General features: G+C 40.6%; 3 protein-coding genes across 4 annotated transcripts; all 3 read left to right on the plus strand.

Annotated features, from left to right (window-relative positions):
• Positions 1–3,469: 3,469 nt before the first annotated feature.
• On the plus strand, positions 3,470–10,411 carry LOC101168744 (E3 ubiquitin-protein ligase RNF19A). Of its 2 annotated transcripts, none has more exons than XM_020711688.2 (4): positions 3,470–3,664; positions 8,637–8,737; positions 9,576–9,749; positions 9,908–10,411. In XM_020711688.2, the coding sequence occupies exons 1-4, from the start codon at positions 3,577–3,579 to the stop codon at positions 10,361–10,363; spliced, it is 819 nt and encodes a 272-aa protein (XP_020567347.1). In that variant the 5' UTR covers positions 3,470–3,576; the 3' UTR covers positions 10,364–10,411. The 2 variants fall into 2 exon arrangements, with proteins under 2 accessions (XP_020567347.1, XP_023822156.1); XM_023966388.1 differs by lacking the exon at positions 3,470–3,664 and adding an exon at positions 8,341–8,523.
• On the plus strand, positions 3,682–8,480 carry LOC111949320. Its single transcript, XM_023966387.1, has 2 exons — positions 3,682–5,417; positions 8,385–8,480. Exons 1-2 carry the CDS (start codon positions 4,178–4,180, stop codon positions 8,390–8,392), a joined length of 1,248 nt encoding a protein of 415 aa, XP_023822155.1. The 5' UTR covers positions 3,682–4,177; the 3' UTR covers positions 8,393–8,480.
• Positions 10,412–13,026: 2,615 nt separating the features above from the next.
• LOC101168990 (uncharacterized protein DDB_G0292642) lies at positions 13,027–15,384 on the plus strand. Its single transcript, XM_004079905.4, has 4 exons — positions 13,027–13,863; positions 13,985–14,085; positions 14,434–14,592; positions 14,685–15,384. Exons 1-4 carry the CDS (start codon positions 13,773–13,775, stop codon positions 15,147–15,149), a joined length of 816 nt encoding a protein of 271 aa, XP_004079953.1. The 5' UTR covers positions 13,027–13,772; the 3' UTR covers positions 15,150–15,384.
• Positions 15,385–19,233: the final 3,849 nt, after the last annotated feature.

Consider the following 19,233-nt stretch of genomic DNA (forward strand, 5'->3'; position numbering starts at 1 on the left):
TCTGATTCTAATGATTCTGATTTTGAACCAGATGAGGGAATTGCTATTCCTGTTACTCCAAGCAAGACATTCATACCAAAGAATGGTGAAATAAATTGGTCTTCATCCTCAAATATGCGTCAGACAAACCTGTCTGCAGAAAACATAATAAAGACAGTGCCAGGGCCCACTAGGATGGCAGTGACTCATGTGACCATGTCAATTCAATTCAATTTTATTTATAAAGCCCAAATTCACGACAACAGTGGGCTTCATGTCGGTAATTGAAAAAGTAAAACATAAAATCAAAAGGATCATGAATGCATAGAATTCAATAGGAATATACTAAATTGAACTAACTAAACTAAACTAGCATCCCTGCCCTTAGACCCCCCTTCGCAGTAAAGAAAAACTCCTAATAAAAAACAGATTCTGGAAAAAACAAAAAAAACCTCATTGGAGCCCACATGAAGGAGGGATCCTCCCCCAGGACGGACAGGAAATTTACCAGAACTCATAGAGAGGAATTAACTTATCTAACTCTACAACTACATATTTAAAGTCCAGCAGACGAGCTTTAACCAGACGGAGTTGGGGGGACAGTCGGGGGTGCGAGTCGAGCCGGAGACAGGATCCAGTATATATACAGACACACACACAAGTTCATATTGCGATTGCTTATCTGTTGTATTGTGATTTTGTTTTTCTCTGGTTCATCGTGCATGTATGTAAAACAAAATTTCAAGATTATGTTTCAATGTTATGTAAAACTATTGTATTTTATATGTTAGTCTTTCAAAAGTAATCAAGTAGTGAAAAATTTGAAAAAAGTTTGAACGTGTATATTTTTAAGAAAAACGAGTAAATTATCCAATAAGTGAACCACTACCTGTTAGAGGTAAGGAACACCATTTCACTAAGTTTTGATAGAATAATTAGTAATGGAATTAGTAATGAAATATTCACACTGCTTGTTAGGATTTTTTGAGTTTCAGACATATTTTAATTAAAAAAACATGCCCCGGGTCAAATTGACCCAGGAACATCATCTCTGTTCCTCACAAATGAACATAACAGGAGGGTTAATAAATGTGTAATTTACTCTTGTCTTTAGTGCATTCCAGCGTATGTCCAGATTTCTGACTGCTTACCTCTGCAAATTGAAAGATGAAGTCAGCTATTGTTATTATTTTTATTATTTTAAACTCATCCCAGAGTCCGTTGTGATGTGATGAATAAAAAAGTTTCAGCAAGAATGAAAAGAAAGGTGTAGAAGACTGGTGAGAAGAGCCATGTTGTTGGTTTAGAGCAGGGGTCTACTACAACCTGAGGCTCCGGAGCTATGTGTGGCTCTTAGATCAAAGAATAATAAAAGCTTTCATTTTAAATAGTAACAGTGAAGTAAAGTAAAATAATGTACCACTCTGCCAGGCTCCAAACCACAGCAGTCATAATGCTAAGAGTTTGTAGTTCAACAAAGTTGGACTAAACCATTTTGGACACATTTTTGAGCGCCGTTTACCACAGAAAATCAATCGGTGGTCAGTAAGCACAACCATCATACTTAAGGTGCAGCAGACTATAAACTAGATTTTCTCTTTTTTAACAAATTCAGATGTTTTAAGTTCACCGTATGGTTCGAAAAATACATTAAGGGTCTCTTTATCAGCTCTGATTTCATTTTTATAAGTTAGATTTATGGATTTCTGTAGATGCACCACACACTGTAACATAAACAGTTATTTTTTCTTCACTGCTGACATTACACTACTTACTATTCCATTATATGCATTTTGATGATTTTATGTGACACAATGTGTCTTTTATTTTGAAATGAAGTCACTCAATGAAGGTCTGTCGAAAGTTATAAACAATTTCATATTTTGAATAAAATGCTTTTCACCAAACATAATGGTTTATTTATAATGATCATATTAGTAACAATAACAAATACACGTTAGTGGTTTTTTCCTAAAGGGTAAAGTGTGGCAGCAAAAAAAATCTTTAGAACGGCTCCAGGTTATCAGGTGCAGCTCAGGCGGACACAATGGTGGAGTCAGGGAGTGGCAGAATCAGAGTCTTTAATATAATTTCAGGAGGCCATCCAAGAGAGGAATGAATCAGGAAAAAAAAGTTCTAAGAACTCTGGAGAGATTAAGGCTGGATTGCTCACAGTAGCCGCGGTTACATGGGCAGAATATCTTGATCGGATCAATGGTCGGGTTAAAATTCACCAGTGCACATGGGCACAGAAAACCTTTTTCCGATTAGAACAAACGTTCCCATGGCTCATACTCTCGTTCGGAATGAATCATTTGGGCATGCGCAGTAGTGTAAAATCACCCGGATGCGGATATAGGTCCCGTTGTAAACAAACCGCTTCCACAGACATTTATGCAGCAGCTCGGTAACATACGAGACGATCTTCCAAACGTGCTTTTATTAATGTCATGAATATTATGAATTGCCTGTTCGCTCATCGTTATATTTAATCTGTGTGGTCAGTGCTTTTTTTGTGGAAGAATTAAGCTGGACGAAAGCTTAGGACAGACTAACACGGGCTAACATCATTAGCCTGATGGATGGACACAAAATCCAGGACCGTGCGAGAAACGCAGCAATCTGCAGCTTTCTAAGGACTGAGCGACATTTATTTCTGCTCTGAAAGTTCACACAGACCGCCCCAAAGCCACTCTGTGAGCTAGCGGCCCGAGCTCTGTTCAAACACGGTTCCTCCTGAGTCCTGCAGCCGCTAACCCAGAGCGGCGGGACGGCTCGCAGTCTGAATTCTCCCACACATAACAAAACAACAAAACGCACACGTAACCCCCCCGACACAACATTATTAATCCAGCTGCTCTGCTCACTCGGGTGCCAGTGGACCGAGTGAGCGCTCCTCCTCCGAATCTCCCCCGTGAGGGGTGTAAGAGAGGGGAGAGCCAGCGGGGCGAGAGCGGAGCGGCGCTTTTCAAGGGGCGTCCGCAGAGCTGGTCGGTCCCGTATGCGCTCCAAAGCTTTCTCTCAGCGAAACACCGTCTATGCGTGACGTAAACCAGAGCAGCAGTGACACACGATCGGAATGACCGTTTACATGCTCCACGATCGGATAAACGATCGGTATAACCCACCTATCTCGATCGGAAAGAAATTCTGATCCGAATGAGTCTGACCGGGGCAGAGTATTCCGAACGGCGCGTTTACATGACGCATTTTCTTTCCGATCAGGCGTTCATTCCGATTACTTTTGCCCATGTAAACGCGGCTAGTGTAAGAGACAATCACAATGAAAAGGAGCCTTAAAGTGAACAGACATCCGATCCGAGCTCCGTTATTTCACTGGAGTCTTTAGATACCACGTGACACCGAACTCAGGAAGGCCAGCTACATGTTCAAAATTCCTCTACTGTTCATTATTTTTATACACATGAAAAAGTTCTAAAAACCTGGGTCAACAACAGTGGAATAAAAGAAGGTGGGGCTGTTTGTTTATTTTTAATTACAGCTGTTGAAACTGACAGTTTAAACCTAAACGGGACGCTGCCTGCAGCAAAGAGAACTGGGCTCATTTTGGTTGGAAACTGCAGATCCGGTCCAAAGATGAGTTCTACGAATCAGGAAAAATGTTACGACCCTAAAGACACCACGCTAAAATTTGTCAAAAGGCCTGATGATCTGGATCCGCTGCGTAAGAAACCAAAACAATATTAGATTTTTGTCGTAAAATGATGCGCTTGCCTCTGCTGGAGCACACATGCGCGTTTCCATGACACAGAAGGCAAATAATGAGCGCACTTCTGTGTCTTTTTGTTGACAAATGGTATGACTCAGGAGATACCACTTGGACAGGTATGACTGTTTTGTAACTGTATCTGTTATTAGTGACCTGAAGGAGGCGCTGTTTTACTCTGGATGTTGGAGCAAGCTTTCTGTTCGGTCCTGTTAATAAAGTCAAGCCGGTGAATGGCTAAAGAGAGACGTGGCTGCCCGTTGTAATTTCTTCATAATTATTCCGCTGCAGGTAGGCAAAAGGTGTAAGCCTACACTGAGGAACTAAACCTGCTAACAGGTTATGGGCCCAGAGACCGCAAGGAGCATTCTGAGAGTCTGACGACGGACACGTGCTATCGCAAGACGTCTGTTTGCTAACGCAAAGCAGGAATTAGCTGGGAGCTATTGCTAGCTTAGCTACGGACATAAAATGACGAACAGAACCAAGATTAAGTGGCCCACATTCGACGGGAGAGCAGAGGAGTATGAGCTCTGGGAAGAAAGGATGTTATGCTGCATGCACAGTGCAGGACTGAAGCAGACAATCCTGAATGAGCCTGCCGGTCCTCTGTCAGTGGAAGAACAAGCACGTGACAACAAGCTGAACGCTGATGCATATTGCGCGCTGGCGCCATTACTGGATAACACCAGCTTGGGACTGATATTCAGAGACACTAAAGACAAAGGCAGAGAGAGTCTGAAAGTGTTAAGAGAACACTACATCGGCAAAGGTAGGCCCCGGATTGTCTCCCTGTACATAACATTGACCTCACTGAAGAAAGCAGACACAGAGACTGTTACAGAGTATGTCATCAGAGCAGAGCAAATCATCACAGCGCTCAAGAGTGCAGGTGAAGCACCGAGTGAGGGACTGATGATGGCAATGATTATGAGGGGACTTCCAGAAAAATACAAGCCATTCACGCTGATGGTTACACATAGCTCTGCAGACATGAAGCTGGGAGAGTTCAAAGCCAAATTAAGGAACTTTGAGGCCTCTGAAGACATAGACCCCGTAGCAGATGAGACGGGAGAGAGAGTGCTGAAAGCCCGAGCGGCTCCAAAGAAAAAGAGCGGACCTTCAACGGACCTGGTTTGCTGGAGATGTGGAGAAAAGGGGCACAGAAAAGATGATTGCTCAAAGAAAGCTTGGTGTAGTTCATGCAAGAGCACAAGTCACACAGATAAAGCGTGCAGAAAGAAAGAACGTGGACGTGGCTCTCGGTGCGCTCGTGCTCAAGATGACTGCTGCGACAGCAGAAGCCATAAAGTGGATTGCAGGCGGGACGACACCAGGGGAGCTGCAGAAAAGGAAGACTTCACGTTTAAGACGGAGACGAAAGATGCCAGCAGAGCTGCACAGCAGATCCAGATAAAAGGCCTGGTCGTGGACACAGGTGCATCGTCCCACATTATTAACGACAGGAGCCGGTTCAAGAGTTTCGACAGCACCTTCAAGCCAGAGAGACACAGCATGGAGCTTGCAGACGGAAAGCGTACTTTTGGGTTGGCACAAGGCAGAGGGGATGCACAGGTATGTCTCCTGGACAGTAAAGGGCGCCGCTGTACAGTGACGTTGAAGAACGCCCTTTACATCCCCTCATTCCCACAAGAACTCTTCTCGGTGAAGTGTGCAACTGCTAATGGTGCCAAGGTACACTTTGATGAAGGTAAAGATGTTCTTGAGGTGCCTGATGGCACCAAATTTACCATTCATGTGTTTAAAAGGATGTACTACTTACAGACAGATTTTGGTGAAAATGATGTTTGTAATGTCAGTTATGATATCCAAACCTGGCACGAGATCATGGGTCACTGCAACTACGAAGACATACTGCGATTGCAGGATGTAACAGTCGGCATGCACATTAAAGGTGCAAAACGTAAGCCTGATAAAGAATGTGATGTATGCATAAAAGGAAAGTTCACCCGAACGAGAAACAGAAATCCAACTGACAAAGTTAAGACACAACTTGAACTTGTGAACACAGATCTAGCTGGTCCAGTAAACAATGAATCAATAGATGGTTTCAAGTATATGCAGTCTTTTACAGATGTGTTTACAGGGGCTGTTTTCGTTTACTTCCTGAAAGCAAAAAGTGATGCAACTCAAGCCACTGAGAAGTTTCTGGCTGATGTAGCACCTTATGGTACTGTGAAATGCATTCGGTCAGACAATGGGACTGAGTTCACCAGTAAAGAGTTCCAGACGCTACTGAGGAAGAACAAAATCAGACATGAGATGTCCTGCCCATATTCCCCACACCAGAATGGGGTAGCAGAGAGGGAAGGGCGCACCCTTTTTGAGATGGCTCGGTGTAAGCTTATTGACAGTAATCTGCCTAAGAGCCTTTGGCATTATGCCATTCAGGAGGCAGCTTACACCAGGAATCGATGCTTTAATAAGCACACGGGTACTACCCCCTATACAGCTCTGACAGGTAAAAGGTGTGATCTGGCAAAGATGCATAAGTTTGGATCAGTGTGTTATGCCTACCAACAAGATAGGGGTAAACTAGACTCCAAGTGTGAAAAAGGGCTCTTCGTAGGACATGATAAAGGCAGTCCAGCTTTTCTGGTCTACTATCCCAGTACAGGGAAAGTACAAAAGCACAGACTGGTGAAATTCATCACAAAGACAACCTGTGAGAACGAGACCCAGACTCAGGAGCTAGATGTTGACTCCTTAGGAGACTGTGAGGAGAGAGAGGCACTGCAGCCCAGTTGCCCCATCACAGATGAACAGACAGATGATCTACAGTCACCAGAAAATGACGCAGAAGAACACCCTAGAGTGATGACACAGGTTTCGAGCAGTAGGAAATACCCCACCAGAGAACGTAAACCCCCGGGGTATCTGAAAGATTATATTCAGGGGGATGCCAAGGAGGAAGACAGTATGCTCACTAGCATAGACTACTGCTACCGAACAGTTTGTGGTGTGCCACTAACCTTTAAAGAAGCTATGTCATCGACAGAATCAGGAAAGTGGAAGAGAGCTATGGATGAAGAGATCAAATCCTTAGAGGATAATCAGACTTTTACCCTGACTACATTGCCAGAAGGCAGAAAGACAGTGGGAGGTAGGTGGGTGTACTCCATTAAGGAGAACAATGATGGACATGAACAATACAAGGCCAGATTTGTGGCTAAAGGATATAGTCAGAGGGCCGGGATTGATTTTGACGAGACATTCTCACCTACAGCTAATCTGACCAGTGTACGTGTTGTGATGCAGAAGGCAGCCCAAGACAACCTAACATTACACCAGATGGATGTCAAAACAGCTTATCTGCATGCACCCATCGATCGAGACATTTACATGGAGCAACCTGAAGGTTACGAAAAAGGGGAAGGAAACCTGGTGTGTAAGCTAAAAAAATCCATTTATGGTCTGAAACAGTCGGGGCGCAATTGGAATGAGATGCTTCACACATGTCTGACAGATAACAATTTTACTCAGAACCCAGCAGACCACTGTGTCTATACAAAAGAGTCGAAACAGGGAGAAAAGGTAATAATCGTCATCTGGGTGGATGATCTTATCCTTGCAGCCAGTAACATCAAAAGTCTAAACCAGGTGAAGGCGTTACTTTCCACCAGGTTTAAGATGAAGGATCTTGGTCAATTAAAACACTTTCTAGGCATATACTTCAGCCAATCTGATGGCTGTGTAAAAATGTCTCAAGAGAGGTATGTTGAAAAGATCCTGAAGCGCTTTGACATGCAGGAGTGTAGAACAAGGGAGACTCCATGTGACCAAAAGCTAAATTATTCGGAGGACGCACCTAAAATGGCAGATGTTAAAACATACAGAGAGGCTGTTGGCAGCCTTATCTATCTGGCCACCTGCACAAGACCTGATTTATGTTTTGTGGTAAGCAAACTCTCACAACATTTTGCTGATCCCACAGATGAGCATTGGGTTACCGTCAAACACGTTTTGCGTTACCTCAGAGGGACTGCTAACAAACAACTTTGTTTCCGAAAAAGCAGTGAAGGCCTGGGTCTTCAGGCATATAGCGACGCAGACTGGGGGGCAGACACCAGTGATAGGCGGAGTACGACCGGTTACTGCGTAACTATGAGCAAAGACAGCTCATTGATCTCGTGGAAGACCAAAAAGCAACCAACAGTAGCCCTATCTACTTGTGAAGCCGAGTACATGGCTCTCGCCCTAACAATTCAGGAGTGTATCTATTTGGAACAGCTGCTGAAAGGCATGGATACACATGAGTATTTGAAATCTGTGGTTTATGAAGACAACCAGGGGACCATTGCACTTGTCAGAAACCCAGTGAACAGACAAAGATGCAAACACGTGGACATAAAATATCACTTTATCAGGTCCACCATAAGAGATGGGAAGATATCACTTGTCTACTGCCCCACAGAAGACATGGTCGCAGATGTTATGACTAAACCTGTCACTAAACTGAAGTTGATGAGGTTTTCACAGATCATGTTTGGTGAATAAGTGTTTTGACATTTAAGTGATTTGATTTGTTTATTTTTGTTTTGACAATGTTAATGTACAGTATACAAGTCATTCATAAGTGGGAGTGTTGACAAATGGTATGACTCAGGAGATACCACTTGGACAGGTATGACTGTTTTGTAACTGTATCTGTTATTAGTGACCTGAAGGAGGCGCTGTTTTACTCTGGATGTTGGAGCAAGCTTTCTGTTCGGTCCTGTTAATAAAGTCAAGCCGGTGAATGGCTAAAGAGAGACGTGGCTGCCCGTTGTAATTTCTTCATAATTATTCCGCTGCAGGTAGGCAAAAGGTGTAAGCCTACACTGAGGAACTAAACCTGCTAACACTTTTTTATAAAAGTAACGACATTTGCCTTTTATGATCCCATTTTGTGTTGCTTTTTTCCTCTCAGCCACAGATGATGAAGATAAGTGTCTGCGCGCGGAGATGTCCTGCGGTCACGCGGTCACCCCGGAGTCTCTCACTGGGTGGTGTCGCAGTCTGCTGGATCAGGTACTTTCCGCAATAATCTCATTAATAAATATTATTCAATAGTATGTGGGACATTTGAGTCTGAAATTTGTAAGTTTAACTAACAAAATTAAATCAAAACGTATTAAGGGACTCTTACCATATATTTCGAACCATAATACACCTTTTAAGAAACCTTGAATTTGTTAAACAAAAACAGAAAAGAAAAATCTATTTAATAATCCGATGTGCCTTCATTTTGATTGTGATTACTAAAGCCTCCAATTGATTTTTCTTTGGAACATGTTTTAAAAAAATCCCTCAAAATTACTTAGAATGTCACAAATATACTCTTTTTCAAATGACATTTTTTGTCTGCTCCTGATTCTCAACAATTTGAAATACTCAGAAATGCAATTTTGAGCGTAATTTCTTTAGATTAGATTAGATAAGAATTTATTTATCCCAACATGGGGAAATTCTTTTGTCTGCACCATTAAAGTGACATTAAAAAACAGTGCAATAATATAAAAGAAGAGAAGAGCATCTTTAAATTACACGACAATTAAGTTAAATTAGTTTTAAAATTAAAATTACACACTTAAACAACAATATCCGTTATAAGAACCAAAAACGGCTGAAACAACAAACAACAATAAATGAAAAACACCATGTAGGTCTAGTGTGTCACTAGATACATGTCCTCCATCATCAGAAAAATGCCACAAAAACTTGTTTACAACACCAAAAACACAATTTTCATCAGAATGGGTCGTTATGCAATAAAAAGAAATGCTTATTTGAAGTAAACCCTTGAGTTTGTGGGTATTTGTAACACCCATCAGGTAATGTCCTCACATAAGATCTGTCTCTGTTTCAGGGCCAGTACAAGTTCAAATGTCCCGCTTTAAAGGAGGGAACTCTGGTGAGGTGTGATGCTGTCTGGTCTTACAAAGAGGTGCGGCGTCTGGCGGTCCTGACAGCTGAAGAGATGCAGCACTTTGAGGAGACTATGGCTCATATAGCTGCCGCTGAGTTCTGTGACTTCAAAGCTGTAAGAACCTCCATACTTTCTCTACTTTAATAGGCAGCTGTGATCAGCCTCCAAATGATTGGAGCCTGTAAATATTGAATTACCTGCAGCAACATAACAGAGAATTTTCTTTCCTCAAATAATATAAAAGTAAATTTTATTTTCCTTGTGTGTCACAGTGTCCTGGTTGTAAGACCTATGTTGAGAGGGAGGACCTGACGAATCTCTGTGTGCAGTGCACAGTGTGCAAGTCTGACAAGAAGGTGGCGTTTCATTTCTGCTGGCAGTGTTTTAAGCCATGGAAAGGAAAGGCGCCCCGCTCTGATCGTTGTGGCAACGATGGCTGCATCAACCAAGATCTGGAGCTTCTCAGGATCTGCAAAACAACCAAACTCTTTCATGTGAAAGGGGTGGGGGCTTGCCCCTCCATCCGGGCCTGTCCCACCTGTGGTCAGAAAGTGGAGCACGACAGGACTGGCTGCAAGAACGTCATCTGTAATCGCTGCCAGGTGGAGTTCTGCTTCTTGTGCTTGAAGAAGACTGCAGATTGTCTGAAGACAAGCTCCCACTTTAAACCATGCAGTGAAAAAGTGGCTCCCAGACAAACCTCCATCCCTGTGTGGCACCGAAGCTGAACTGATTCTAAAAATGTTGCCTTTACATTAAAATGGATTTGAAAAATATTGATTGGCCAGCTTGTTGTTAATATAAACACACACAAAAAAGAAAAAAAGTGGCAATTTGTGACCGATTTTTTTTAAGAACTTGGGTACTTACTAAATAATTTCCTATTACCGTACTTTACATATGTAAAAAATATAATTAACAACTACAGAGCAATTTTCCCATAAAATACTTTTAAAATAAAATACAATTCTTCTGTTTTCATTGTTTCTTCGCCACAATCGCCACATGTTTGTTCTTTTAAATCCTGTTCGTAAAATATAAGCAGGTTGCATAAACATTTATATTTGAACTTGACAACTGGTAACTAATCAAATCAGCCAGCAGATTTCTTTTTATTTTGTATGTTTTTTTTTGAGACAAACTATTTCCTTCTTTTAAAATGGCGTATACTTGTATAGCGCTTTCCTATCTTCTTAGAAGGCCGAAATGGCTGTAAAGTCATGCATTTACCCTCTGCAACCGTCTGTTTGTTTTTTTCTCTTTTAACAGTAAAGACAAACTACTATTAAACACCTTCAAGTCCAAAAACAGGTTTGTTGCTTCCCCCCTCTGGTTTAAACAGGCAAAAATGTTGTAGTACCGGTACAACACTGTCTGTCTTCCTCATGTGGCCTACATAGCATCCTTTATTTTATTAAAAAAAAAAAAAAAAGCTTTACCACAGTTTTAAAGTTGCTTTTTACAGAAAGGTAAAGCCATTTCTCTGTCAGTCACTTAAAGTTTCCGGCTAGAGAGTCCATAAACTATTCAAACCCATAGTTTTCTCTGAACACACTGTTGCATTTGCCAAATGCATGGGCTGTTTATGATAATGTAAGAAGGACACTGATCCCCTCATTAGTATAGCTTTTATTCAAATTTAACATGAAGGTTTGAAAACTGAATTTAGCATTTAAAGTTTTGGTTTAAAACAAGCATATTAATCATGACCAGTTATTGTGATACCTTTTTGAAAAATCCTTGAAACATTGTAATTTAGTAGAGCCTCTCCAGTTTTTTTTTTAAAGATAATTTTCACATCTTTTAACTTCAAATGTGGTTTGTTTTTGGATGTCTATATTTTTATTTTGTCTTTACACATCTGATGTTTAGTTTAAAACATAAAAACTGTCTCAATTTTTGTGATTTTTACTAAAAAAACTGTCAAAATTTGCTACTCACAATTTCTCTAGATAAAAAAGGCAACCTTGAGGTTTCCATTCTGGCTTTAAATCTCTACACAGCACTGAGTCCGCTCTGTTCAGGGTGTTTAACGACATCCTTTTAGCTACAGATGCTGGGGACTATGGGGTTCTGGTGCTACTGGATCTTACAGCTGCACTAGATCACAACATCTTGATCTCCAAATAACACCAACTGGTAGGCATCCGTGGCACTGCTCTGCAGTGGTTTAGGTCATATTTGGAAGATAGAACGTTCTGTGTAAATCTCAATAATGTTCAGTCTTCCTTTGCTTCTCTATTGTACGAGGTCCCGCAGGGTTCAATCCTCGGGCCTCTGCTATTCTCCCTCTACTTACTCCCCCTGGGTTCCATTCTTAGAGAGCACAACTGTGCTTTTCATTGCTACGGAGATCATACCCAGATATGTGCGCCATAGACCAACAAGGATGCCGACTCAATCAGCTCTTTATTTGAGTGCTTGGAGGAATTAAGAGGCCGGATGGCTCTTAACTTTCTCCATTTAAATGAGGAAAAGACAGAAGTGATTGTATTTGGTCCCAGTAGCAACAATGGATCACTCCCTATAACCCTTGTGCTATCCTAGGCACTTTAATGTTGGGAGTTGGGTCATCTAGACCCACTAGACAGTTCTCTGAACCTTTTTTCCACAATGATCTGTGATCTTCACTGGTGTCCATGGATTACATGAAATCCTCTTCACCTTTATCCACCTTTGTCATGGTAGGGAGAACACATCAATGCAAGGGTGGGGTCATCTAAGATAACACAAGGGTTAAATCTACTGTCACAAACTTAGGAGTGAAGATGGACCATGGTTTTAATTTGGACGAGCAGATCAGCTCAGTGGTGAGATCCATCTTTTTTCAGTTAAGGCAGCTGGCTAAAGTCAAATTGTTTTTATCAAGAAAACACTTTGAGATGGTAATCCACACCTTTGTTACAACTCTGCTGGATTACTGTAACTCTCTACTTTGGTATCTCTCACTCGTCCTTGTCCCGCCTCGAGCTGGTGCAGGACCCTGCTGCACATTTGTTAACTGGAACGTGGAAGAGGGAGCATATTACACCAGTTCTGGCTTTTCTACACTGGCTGCCTGTCCATTTTAGAGTTCACTTTAAAATTATTTTATTTGTTTTTAAATCTTTAAATGGTCCTGCTCCGCCCTACCTCCCTGAGCTGCTACCGCTGCATTTCCCTTCTCGCTCGCTTAGATCAGCTGACTAGCTGTATGTGCCAAGCACACGGCGGAAGCTCAGAGGGGATAGGGCATTTGCCGTTGCTGGCCCCAGCTTGTGGAATGCACTGCCTATGCAGGTTAGGCAGGTTAGCCAGTTCAGTGAATGATTCTAATTACAAGTTGACAACTCACTACCCCTGAAGTGATTTTCTGATATTGTTAACAACTAGAAATGAAAGTAAAAAAAGTCCCCTGTGACAACAGATCTGCATAAAAGGAAAATGAACCTTCAGCTGAAACAGAAATACCAGAGAGTTCTGGTATCTGGTATTCCAGAAAGTTCTAGGATTGTTTTTGACTTTTTCATGACAGTAAATGATTTGACTTTTGTAAAGTTACTAATAAGCCCACAAACAAGCTTTAATGACAGAACTTTGGCTGCTTGAATAGAAATACATTGAAAGTGAATGATTTTATTTAATCAATTTTTTGAACACAGCTCACATGACTCCAGATACCGTACTGACATACGGGGGCAAAGAGCTGGATTCAGACTCCAAACCTCTGGGAGAATATGGACTCAAACCCAAGGCTCTGATCCAGATTTACTTTTAATAGAAACATAGACATGGCCACAAGGCCATTACTTTTAGCCAAGGGTTGGCAATAATCTTTTTCAGTCTTTTCAGCCAAATGACTCCATCTTTACATAATTTGCTGCACGTGATAAAATGAACTCGATACTCTGTTGTGTTTTTGCTGGTAAGGAACCCCCACATAGTTATGCTTTGTCTGCAGCCAACAACAAAATTTCTCCATCAAGCATTTACAGGAATCGGAGGCTTGTCTTCCATTGAAATGACTGGAGGCGGAGTTTATTATAAAGCTGTTTTGCTTTCACTTTTTCACATGAATGGAAGAAGACAGAGCTTAAAGAAAAATTAAAACAGTTTGGTCATTTTGCTCCAGGACTTTATAAAACTAATTTCCGCACAATGGGTGGAAACAAAATAAGTAATATGGAAAAAGTCTACAATCTGACAGATACAACTTTTAAATTTGTGGATAGAGTGGATGAATTAGACTGTAAGTAACTCAAATTTTCTCCTTTTGTTCTTTGTTTTAAAGCTTTGCTTTATTGTGGGAAAATTTTGTTTGCTTTTACTCTATCTTGATTGTTACTCTATCTCTGATTGTTTTGTGTCAGTTCTCTGTGAAGAATTTGCGTCTCCCAGAGCAGAGATGTCCTGTGGTCATGCTGTGACTCCCATGTCTCTCACCAACTGGTGCCGCTTGCTCCTTGAAAAGGTTTGGGATCATTTTCCATCTTCAAAATGATAAGAAACATCTGACTTATGTCAACAAAAAGCTTAAAATCATCATCATTTATTTGAGCTTTGATCATGTGATTGTTCATCAAGTAACAAAGATCTTTTGATTTTTACACGTTTCCAAAAAAACAGAAATTATGTAGACCAAGTTGTTGTATTTTGCTTTACAAGACTGGTTTTACAGCAATTATTAAGATAATGTCTTTGAAACTGTTTTTTTTACTTGCAAATAATAGATTTTTTTTAAATTAATTGTATATTTTGTCAGTCTTCAAAGTTGTTCTAATCTTTGATTTTAATGAGATGCATTAATGTTCCTGTGCAGGGGGAGAGCCGGTTTGTTTGTGGCATGAGTGGCTGTGATAAGGAGTGGTCTTATGAGGAGGTCTGTAAAATGGCTCTACTGACCCCTGAGGAGAAGGAGTACTTTGAAAAAACTATGGAAAGCATCGCTGAAAGAGAAAGGAGGAAAAATACTAAATCAGTGAGTATCTTAGTTAAAGGACAATATTTTCAAAACTACGAAGAACCCTAAAGTTTTTACTGATTTGTCCTTCATCTTATCAATAATCACAGTGCCCTGAATGCAAAGTTCCTGTGACGAGGAAAGATGAGTCAAACCTGAGTGTGCGTTGCCAAAATTGCACAAACAAAAAGGGACAGGCCTACGAGTTCTGCTGGCAGTGTCTGAAAGAATGGAAGGGTCCACAGCCACGCACAGACTGCTGTGATAATGACGGCTGCTTCAGTGAAGCTCTGACAACTCTGAGGAACTGCCCAGATATCGTCTTTGAATCGGTTCCAAATGCTTCAGGGTGTCCCTGCATCCGGGCCTGTCCCACCTGTGGATCTCTGCTGCAGCACAGTTCAAAAAACTGTAAAAATGTTGTGTGCCCTCGTTGTAAGGTTCAGTTTTGTTTTTTGTGTGTAAAAGTCACAGCTGAATGTCGAAAATTAAGTCACTCTTACATAACGTGCGTCAGTGGAGTCGCCCCCAGACAAACCTCCATCCCTGTGTGGCATCAAAACCCAACATCATAAACGGCACACTTTTGCGCATTTGAGTGTTTTTGCAACATAGCTGCACTTTAAAATATAGTCTACCGCATGAAACATGGCCTCTTTAAAATAGAGGAGATGGCCCATACAGACCTGTTAACCTTCATCATAAATGTCTGTGTTATTGTTTCATAGTAGGCGTTTGTTTACTAAGATGTGGTTTAGATCAAATCTTTGCATTTGTAGTTTAATAAAATCAAATCTATAAACTAAAAAAGGAGTGTTTTCCATGATTGCGTTTATTACTGTTTTACTTGGTGTTTTTTTGTGCATCAGCACAAACTTATAACCACTGTCAACATTCAACATTAACCATCTAACTTGGAGTTTCAGATTTATAACCCAGCCTGACACTTTCTTCATCTCTAGAACATTTTTAGTGAACTCTTACCACTTAAAATTCATTCCTGTTTCCATGATGAAACAACTTGAATCTGGTTGCAATCTCTAAGCCTTGTTTCTCTCTTATTTTTGTTCCCTCAAACATCTACTTTTCTTGTTTTGATCAAATAATTTTCAAAATAACTCAGTCCAGAATTTTTTCCAATGTCTGAAAGATGGTTTCTTCCACCAAACAGGAGTTCTGAAGACACCAGATATTTAAACTCTCCATTCTCTAATCCTGAACAGCCACCAAGACAAAGATCCTACACAGCGAACAGAGCTCTGCACTCTGCACTCTGCACTCTACAACAACAAAAAATACTTCAAACTTCTCAACACCCAACACAGAAAGGCTTTTAAAAAAATCCTTAAACAATGGTCATGACACTACAATAGAGTTCATTCTATGTTCTATGGCTTTTTTTATTCTCTCTCTTCCTACAAACACACATTTCTCCTCTGCTTTTTCAACTAGGAATAGTCAGATTTCCACTGGCACCCTGTAGGTCAACTGCTGCAGTGGTGGTTGTTGTTAATCTGGGCCACAACCGATCTGGGATTAAAGTTCTGTTTGTGATTTACATGATTCATTGGTTTTATTGGTTCTACTCGAAATTGAGCTTTTTGGACAATTCCATGTTAATTGTAGAATTTTTGTATAATATAATGAAAACATATTTATATTAAGCATTGCAACAAAAACCATTTTAAAGAAAAAATAACAGAGCAAATTGTAAAGTAGAAAAAAACCCATCAAAGGGTAAAAATAAAATATAAGTATACATATATTTGTTTGTTGACTGGTACGAAGCCCAATGAGAAGACTGTTGTTGTGATTTTTGGCTATCTAAAAAAATTGGTTTTGATTTGAATTGAACTGACGGTTTAAACTAGGCCACTTTAAGCATAATTCTTTCAACAATTCGTGATTATACTAGATATTCCTGGATCCACTTTTGTCCCAGGAAAGTCTGGGACTTCACAGTAGTTTATTAATAACAAATGGATTTATCTTAAGCCTCCTCTTTCTTATTTCCCTGTTTTTTTTTTCAAAGGCTGAGACATGAGATCTATTACACATTTAAAATCGTGTTGCTATATAAACACAAGTAAACAAGCCATGTTGTTTCACCTGCAAAGCTTTGAAAATAAATTTATACCCCTCAAGTCATAATCTCGGATTGGTTACAACTGTAACTGAAAGTAAAAAAGTCCCCTGTGACGACAGATCTTTGCTGTTTAAAAGAATAAACCTTCAGCTGAAACAGAGATACCAGAGAGAAAGAAGGCAGACACACGATGGTCGCTCAGGGAGATGTTTTTGTTGTGGCTCCGAGGTCTTTTGGGGGCATTCAGAGACCGGTGGTTCAGGTCAAAGTGAGGAGTTTTGATGGTGTGGAGGTACCGGTGGACTTGGCAGAGTCTGAGGACGATATGAAGAAAATGACTGTCCAAGAGTTAAAGGATAAAATACAAAGAGTTCGTGGCAACCCAGGTACAGTTTAATTTCCAGACAACCTGTAGATTTGATTAAATCTCTCTCTTTTAATAAGTTCTAAGATTTTTTTTGACTTCTTCATAAGAGTAAATGATTTGACTTTAAAGATACAGAGCCAGCAAACAAGCTGTAATTATTTGGCGGCTTGAATAGAAATGAATTGAAAGTGAATGATTATTTTATCATATTTTTTCTCTCATGTTTTGAACACAGCTCACATGACTCCAGATGCTGTACTGACATACGGAGGCAAACGGCTGGATTCAGACTCCAAACCTCTGGGAGAATACGGACTCAAACCCAAGGCTCTGATCCAGATGGTGGTGACCGTCCACGGAGGAGGACTCAGACACTGACAGACCACGATCACCGGCTCTTCCTGATCCCCTTTGCAGACTCATCAAATTACTGCATTACCACTAATTGCTACTGAAATTACAAGTTGATTTTCAACAAAATGCTGTTGTTCACCTTTGAGCATATCCAGTAATAGGTCACCACTTCTTCTTTAGAGGTATTGCGTTGTAAAATTTACCTGGATTCTAGCAAAGAACTAATATTGAGTGTTATGAAAGCTTTTGAATCAAAAGCTACCAAACAACAAAGATTAAAAGCATCCCATATATTCAAAGTTTAACAAAATATTTTTTTGACCCTAAAGCCAGGTTCTGCTTCCACCAGCAGCTCCTGAAACATCATCTGCAATGTGAAAACTCCAATTTCTATGTAAGATAAAATGAAGAAAAACCTGAAAACACTAAATCCTCCTGAGATCTAAATGAAAATTGTATTTTTAAATGCAACTTTATTTGTGATTTACTGACTTTTTAGAGCAGGAAAAATAATGTAAAACTTTTTTTGTTCTGATTTTTCCAAAATTATCGTAGACAACAGAAAAATATTAACTGTCAAAAATGAATTACTCCTTGAAAGCTGTGAGGGTTCTACCTTTGGATTTCTGTTGTGTTTTTTTCTTCAATGTTTTGTTTTCCATGTTAGTCTCACCAGGTTCTGGTTGTTCATCCACACTTCATTCAGTTAATTATGTATATAGTTTTTGGTTTTTCAGTGCTCTGCTTTGTCAAACCTTTGTTTTTTTTGTTACTCCCATGGGTTTTTGTAATGTTCAGGTCAGTTTATTAAATGTTAAGTTTCTGTCTCCAAGCCTGGTTCCCTCTATTATGGGTCCTTCATCTGCAGTTCATGACACAATCATCTGACCACCTTGGACCCAGTCGGAGAGTTTTTCGTACAGAGGCAGCGTTTTCTGCCACTGCAGTCCGCGTCAGATGGGTAATCTTGCAGCCGTTGAATCCTGCCGTTCCACATCCACCTAATCTGTTCCTGAGGGGGGTTGCTGGGACCCTCCTCCAAGTTTCCTGTTCCTGTGGAGGGTCACTGGGGCTGCTCCTATTCATGCATCTGTATCTGAGGAGGGTTACTGGAACCACTCCTTTATGTTCTTATCACGTTGGAGGGTTTGATGGGGCTGCTTCTCTTCAAGACTGTTCCAGAGGAGATTCACCAGGGCTGCTCCCCTTCATGTTTCTTGTCCCTGGGGAGAGCTGTAGGGACTGCTCCTCTGAGGATGGGTCCTCTGATAACCCTCACATCTGTTTCACTGCAGGAACTCTAACTGTTTATCTTATGTTTTGGGTTTACTCCAGATCCCCTTCCTCCAAAGTGTGTTTGGTTTGGGAATCTGTGATCTGCTCTTTTGGGGTGGGGTACATTGAGGGTTCTGCTTTTGGAGTTTTGTGACATTTTGGGTTTTTGCCATGTTTTATTTTTCCTGTTGGGCTAACCAGATTCTGGTTAATCATCCACAGCTGTGTCCAAGTGTCTGGTTTTCAGTTCTTCAGTGTCAGGTCCTTTGCTCTGTCGGTCTTTGTGTTGCTCCCATGGTTTTTGTCATGTTCTTGTCAATTAATTAAATGTTAAGTTTAATTAATCTGACCATAGAACATTCTCACAATCATGTTGCTTACAGAAAATAAATGCTTTGTATGAAAAGATTATGAACACTGAACTATGAAAATCTATGACTTGAGTGTTTGTTTGGTTTTTCGTCTCAGCGGGTATTAAAGAACATTTAGGTTTTTCTGCTTTTCATTGATCCACTCGAATTGTCCAGAAGTTTGAAATCTATTTTAAGACTTTCCCAATCTGACAGTTCAGATCTGA

This window comes from Oryzias latipes, chromosome 18 (genome assembly GCF_002234675.1).
Source record: "Oryzias latipes chromosome 18, ASM223467v1".
Classification (NCBI taxonomy): Eukaryota; Metazoa; Chordata; class Actinopteri; order Beloniformes; family Adrianichthyidae; genus Oryzias; species Oryzias latipes.

Excerpts from the sequence above, each read along its gene's own strand:
- LOC101168744 (XM_020711688.2), top strand. The coding sequence starts at position 3,577 with ATGAGTTCTACGAATCAGGAAAAATGTTACGACCCTAAAGACACCACG. Across the intron at positions 3,665-8,636 it reads TGATGATCTGGATCCGCTGC|CCACAGATGATGAAGATAAG; the intron begins GTAAGAAACCAA and ends TTTTCCTCTCAG. Across the intron at positions 9,750-9,907 it reads AGTTCTGTGACTTCAAAGCT|TGTCCTGGTTGTAAGACCTA; the intron begins GTAAGAACCTCC and ends TGTGTGTCACAG.
- LOC111949320 (XM_023966387.1), top strand. The coding sequence starts at position 4,178 with ATGACGAACAGAACCAAGATTAAGTGGCCCACATTCGACGGGAGAGCA.
- LOC101168990 (XM_004079905.4), top strand. The coding sequence starts at position 13,773 with ATGGGTGGAAACAAAATAAGTAATATGGAAAAAGTCTACAATCTGACA. Across the intron at positions 13,864-13,984 it reads TAGAGTGGATGAATTAGACT|TTCTCTGTGAAGAATTTGCG; the intron begins GTAAGTAACTCA and ends GTTTTGTGTCAG. Across the intron at positions 14,086-14,433 it reads GCCGCTTGCTCCTTGAAAAG|GGGGAGAGCCGGTTTGTTTG; the intron begins GTTTGGGATCAT and ends GTTCCTGTGCAG.